The sequence below is a fragment of the Montipora capricornis genome, chromosome 2 (genome assembly GCF_036669925.1).
Source record: "Montipora capricornis isolate CH-2021 chromosome 2, ASM3666992v2, whole genome shotgun sequence".
In the NCBI taxonomy this organism is placed as follows: domain Eukaryota; kingdom Metazoa; phylum Cnidaria; class Anthozoa; order Scleractinia; family Acroporidae; genus Montipora; species Montipora capricornis.
In genome coordinates, this window is record NC_090884.1 from 20109080 (window position 1) to 20115449 (window position 6370).

General features: G+C 40.4%; 1 protein-coding gene across 1 annotated transcript; it reads left to right on the plus strand.

Moving 5' to 3' along the window:
* The first annotated feature begins 363 nt into the window (after window positions 1-363).
* Window positions 364-3061, plus strand: LOC138035594 (steroid 17-alpha-hydroxylase/17,20 lyase-like). Its single transcript, XM_068882241.1, has one exon. It carries the CDS (start codon window positions 364-366, stop codon window positions 1924-1926), a length of 1563 nt encoding a protein of 520 aa, XP_068738342.1. The 3' UTR covers window positions 1927-3061.
* The last annotated feature ends 3309 nt before the right edge of the window (window positions 3062-6370 follow it).

Here is a 6370-nt window from a genome sequence, read left to right on the forward strand (position 1 = left end):
AGCGGGGAGGGAGTGATAGAGTAGAGTGGGTTCCAAAAGCCCTTCAGTTTTTTTTAACGGGGAGGACTTCTTTTCGGTTCCACGTTTTCAGAAATATTGCTCTCTCTCTTCTAAGATTAGTTTGGCTAAAATTGTGCGATTTCGTGATCCAAACCTACTCGACTGAGACAGGCTTTGCCTGTTTGTAAAACAAACGGATCCTGTCAAGTGTGACTTATTGCAGCGACCTTGACATTGGAATATTGCTCGTAAACAACCAAGGTTGCACAGTATAAATACCACCCCCAGAGCTTAACTGGAACAAAGCTACTACAAGCTAACAGAAAACCACTCTAACAAGCCTTTGTATATGAGGTAGTTGAAATGGAGCGTGTCATTTCCCCCGAAATTACGATGCTTTTTACAACCGTTTTGTGCTTTGCTTCTGTAACTATCGTAGTTCTCACCTTCCTGAAATTGTCCAATGTTCGGAGAAAAACTCCTCCCGGGCCGTTCGGTCTGCCCGTATTTGGAAACTTGTTTCAGCTCGGGGATTCTCCGCACATCGCTCTATCAAAGATGGCCAAAGTCTATGGAAGCGTCTTCTCCATTCGCCTTGGTTGGAGGAGAGCAATCGTTTTGAACAGCCACGATGTCGTGAAAGAGGCCTTATCAAAAAGGGCTTACCATTTCTCCTCCAGACCACCATTTCATAGTTTTCAAATAATCAGCAATGGAGGTCGGAGCCTTGCGTTTGGTGACTTTGGAACAGGGCATCAGAGAAAGAAAAAACTAGCAATGCGTGCTTTGTACGCTGTTTTCAGCAATGTGAGCCGTTTTGACGCTTTGGCACAAGAGGTTTCTGAGCGCCTATGCAGCTCTTTGACAGAAGCCGCAACGAGTGAAGCTCTCGACTTTTCAGAGCAACTGAGAACTTTAGTCATTAACTTTGCGTTTAGACTTACTTTTGGAGATAACTTAAAAAGAGACTTTACGCTGGCGTTGCAGAATATTTTGCGGAGAGGAACTGATTTTGTTGAGAATAGCCCTGCTATAAACATGTTAGACTTTTTCCCATGGCTTCATTTTGCTCTACGCAAGCAGTGCAAGGCCTTAGAAGACTCTGTCAAAGAACTCATTGATTTTGTCAGAAGCGTTTACAGTTTGCATCGCCATGTAAATGTTGAGGAGGCAGGCGTCAATGTTGCTGCAACTCTGGATAGAGTCATCGAAGACGAAATGTTGGTCACAAAAGCGAACCCAAACGGTGGAATGAACATGGAGGAAGCAGAGGATGATCGCCTGGATGAAGAATCCATGATGACGTTGATAGCAGATGTTTTTGGTGCAGGAATTGATACAGTGTCTACCGCACTAACCTGGGCACTGCTTTTTATTCTCTCTAATCCTGGACTACAGCACGACTTGCAGGCAGAACTGAAGCGAGAGGTAGGAACAGAGCGATTGCCTACGCTTGCAGACCGTGCACGGTTGCCTCTGTTACAAGCCACAGTTCTAGAAACTTTGCGGAAAGCTACAGTCATTCCACTGGCAATACCACACTATGCCTCTGAAGACTCTAGCGTTGCTGGTTATTTTGTACCGAAAGGAACGCTTGTGTTGGCGAATCTATGGGCAGTTAATCACGATCCCAATTACTTTCATCGCCCAGACATGTTTGATCCATATCGTTTCCTTGATGAAAATGGTCAAGTTCTTGTTGCACAGCAGGCCTTCTCCCTTCCCTTTTCCACAGGTGGACGGCGCTGTCTCGGTGCAACCCTCGCAAAAGCTCAGCTCTTTATGTTTCTGGGGTGCATGCTGCAGCGCCTGAATTTTCAGCTTGCCACAAGCAAAGAAGAGCTATCCTTCGATGGAAACTATGGATTAACCCTGAGGCCTCGTCCTTTTAAGGTGTATGTTCGACCGAGAGAAATGAGGCAATAAGCAGTGACTCACACTGGAATATCTCTCAAACTCTGATTGTTTTTTACTGATCATAATTTTGTTTCTGGTCATGGTATTTTTTAAAGCCAACAATGTCGGATTTTTTTTTTCTTCAGTAGTAGACGGACGAGAACTGAGAATTCAAGGGCACCCAACAAGCGGATGTTATAAAATTTGCTCGGAATTACCTAAATTGGTCTCGGCCACAACGCTTGAAGACCTCTTTTAGTGAGTTATTATCTGCCCTACAAAATATTTATCTGTTCGGATGTTTTAGGGAACTTCAGGTCGGTCAGAAATTTATAGGTGTCTTTTTCCTCTAGCATTCGTGACATGTCTAATGAAAAAAACTATTACGTAAATCGTGCTCCTTTTCCCGGAATTTTTAGGGGGCGTTTGCTTAAAAGATGATTCTCAAACAAACTTTGGCGAAAATCATAGAAGTTACAAATCTTCAAATTTTATGCTATTTCCAATATCACCGTTGACTATTACTCAGCTCAATTAAATTTAGCGTTGTTCCATGTGGTTTCGAAATTTCCGCGTGCACTTTTCAGACTCTTCACTACTTTTGCGAAATATCTAGGAAATCGTTCAGAAAAATGTCCAAAATCTTAGTGCGCCTCGAAAGTCGGAGTTCAAATATTCGAAAATTCTACCCATCTTCCGTCCGAACAGATATTTACAGAAATTACCCGTTGGGTGCCCCTGAGAATTATCACTCAATTCGATGAAGTATTTACCAATATGTTTTTATTGCTCCTGTATTGCAGTGTTATACTGTAATGATATGTTCATTGCAAGATTGGATAACTTTCTGACGCGCCCGATTTGAGGCAAAAATACTCCAAATTTCTTTTAGTTTTGCTATTTAATGCAGTATTTTTCCAATGTGATCTTATGGCATATTTTCTCAATTGTCATCCAGTGACTGAATTAACACCTATCTAGAGTTTCTACGGTAGGACGCACGTCTCGGTATGTCGAGGTCAAACAAGAAAGATATTATTTTTATCATAAGGAAAGGCCTTTTCTAAAGCAGTCATTCATACCTCTGACCCGAATCAAGAATACATGCATGATTTTTCTGACGGAGCCTGCAGCTCAGCATTTACTGTTTCACTGACATTTTAAAAAGAAAAGACATCAACTCATTCAAGTAGGTAAATAATATATCAGTTTGCGTGAATACAAACTCTATCAAATTCCATATTACATGGGTCATCGGTAATAAATCTTTCCGGTAACACATACAAGTCACCAATAGTTTGCAGACTGAAAACAGGATTCCATCTTTCCAATATTTTTAATCAATGGGCAATTAGCTATTTTCACCAATCCCATAATACAGTTCATTTCGGGGCGTTATTTACATTAAAACCATATCCAGTTCACTGAAGTATGATACAGTCCAAAAAGTAAATAACTTGTATCGTTTTATGTAAAGAACCTCCAAAACGTATTGCACTATGGGGGAAACGGTCGATAATTGCCTCAAAGAGGAGATTAAAGTCAAGAACTTTCATCTTCATTAAGTGTAATGGAATCTGGGCTCACCAAGAGAGCGACTAATTGTTGGAGATCAAGGAGCATGAATTCCCCGCGTGATTTTGCCCGAAGCAAAGATGTGGTGAAACATTGCAAACATTACTAAGTTTTATTTGCATAAAATATTACCCGTTTAAAGTCAATACCTCAACGGCCGAAAACTTGTAGACAAGACTGAGAAACTTTGGAGAATGACAGTTCGCACTTGACATTGATCCATGTACGATTACATGAACGCGTTTGTGTCTGACGCCATGGACAACCTTAAAATTCCGACAAAAAGCCTAAGCATAGACATTTCGAATGTCAGGCAAATGAATCACTTTGACATTTCAGCGAGTGAGAAACTGTTTTTTATTGTAAAATTGAAGAAACGTTATACATGTATCCTGAAAAAGGTAACTCAGCTTTCAATGTCAGCGTAGGCAGCGAGAAGCTCTTCAGTGCTTTAGTAACTAGTTTGAGTTTTATATAGTATAGATTATAGTGTTGATGCGAGCATGACCATCAGTTTCACGCTGTTGCCAGCACCCTCACTGATATGCATAATCATCTTGTTGTTTGTGCTGAGTCAGCATCTTCATGGTACAGGGAAAATATTTGGACAAGTCCCAGATCATAGAGTGGAGCTCAGGCGCGCGAAGCGCGTCAGCCGAGAGCCATGGGTAAGATTTTTTGGGAAATCTATCGATGCGAGAAATTTTGGTTATGACGTCACGTACGTCCGCCCGCACAGGCGGAGGTCGGAGGTGGGGAGGCAGGACAGCCTCTGGGGACGGAAGTGTTCGGGTAATTTTCCTTGGCAGATTTGGCTTTTTTTGATGAGCAAAGAGGCTGAGTTAACAGCAATAAGAATATCTGAGAAACCTATACTGCTAACAACGAGTAAGATTAAGCGTGTGGGTTATAAATTTCCTTAGTATTTTCGTTAAAAACGGGCAGTCAAAACTCGTACGCGTTCTCGTCCTCGTCGTAGAATCTAAAGCTCTCTATTGATCGTATGTGACGTCCCCAGGCTAGCGATTTTGATTGTGCAAAGGACATTTTACCACCTTCACTTGCCGCCGGCGGGTATTTTGTCCAATTATTTTGTCCCAGGGTTGGGGAATTTGAATTTTTCTAAATGAAAATGTCAAATCCCCACCCCATGCCCGACCCCCCTCCCTGGGGCTTAACATCGATAGGTGCATTGCTTTAAGCGAAGAAATCTTCGAGAGAAGCCGAGGAAGGAGAATAAGAGAAAATCAACGTAAAGCCGAGAGAAATATAGAGCGAGAAACAAAGCGCTTATTTATAACGGTTAGCTTTAATGTTTTCCTTTTTAATATATGCCTCGTTGCCTCACATATTTTGTAAAGCTAGCTAAAAAACCAAAAAGACCTGAATACATTTGCAATTCCGTGTTGACAGAGATTGTGACATTTCAACAATCACATTTATAGGCTTTTCGTGTGAAATGGATGTCCAGTTGCTTTGTTTGACTGTGAAATTTAAGTCGAGTAGTGAAGCTTCAACATCCCCCCACGCGCAACCCCCCGGGCATTTGAATTTTTAGAATTTTTTGTTCAAATGCCCCCACCCTGTGTCAAAAAGCTGTTTAAATGCCTCATCATAGGTCCATTTCAGGTGATCAAATGCCCCCACCCCCGGGAAAATTACCAGATTTTTATAAACTGAATGCATTGGTTTTACGGAGTTTCATGCAACGACACTTGAATACATTCCACTGACATTAATTCCATTTTTTATAAACCTACATGTCAATCGTCGCAAATATATTAAAATATTCATAAATACACCGGGTCGGTCAAAGCAACTGACCTCTATAAAGCGTATCCGGCGACGTCGGTATTGTATTGAATTATTGTTTATATTGTAAATACAATTTAATATAATTATGCATTCAAAGATAATATCAATTGGTTCTTAATACCTTCAAATACGGAAACAAGTCTGTGTAGGCCTTTGCTTTTCAACCAATCAGCCACGAATGCGGAATCTTTACCTTTGAATGCATCTAAGTTTGTCTCCGTCATGATTTATCAACCCATGTGGAATGGAAACATGAAATCGAGGCTGGTGATCAAATGCCCCGCCCCCGGGAAGACTAAGATGATCAAATTCCCTGCCCCCGGGTAGGAAAAGTAATCAAATGCCCAGGGTATGCCGGGGGAGAATGTTGAAGCTTTAATTTCACTGGTACTTACGCGAATTTACTACGCCTTAGGTTGACTTTTTAATAAGTAAAGATTTTTGCTGTTGTTCTGAACTGAATAGAGAGGGAGTAAAGTTTGTCAGTCAAATGGAAAATGTTGTGAAAGAGATTACTGTGCATGTAATTTCAGTTTTAGCTGTTGATTAAAATTGTTGGTCATTGTTTGCAAGACTTATTTGCTTACTGCTGTCAGCTCAGGGGTGTTTGATCACTGTAAACTATACACACTTATGACGATTAATTTCGTACTTAATGCAGAAGCATAATTATTTCCATAAACACTATACACTCTTTTTTTTTATAAGAACCTTTATTATAAGAACGTTGACACTGACATTAACCAAAATTATAAAAACGTATCAAGAACATTCCTCAGGCTGAGATTGAGTCGATTGAGAACGTTTTTATTTCGGTGTTCGTATTTTAAATGAAAGCATGAAATCAAGGTAAAGAAATACTTAAGGGCATATTTATTGCATGACAAACACTCATTTTATGAGCAGTTCTTATTTATAATCGTTACAAAATATTAAACTTCAACACCATCAAAGCAAGCACTTTGATAGGTTTTCTAGTCACGTCCGCAAGATTTCAGTTATTGAAAAACTAATATACCATGTAAAATTAAGAACATCTTTAAGAACGTTTTCAGCCTCACAACGCCAAATTAAGAAAGTTCAG

Coding starts and splice junctions, on each gene's coding strand:
- LOC138035594 (XM_068882241.1), top strand. CDS start 364: ATGGAGCGTGTCATTTCCCCCGAAATTACGATGCTTTTTACAACCGTT.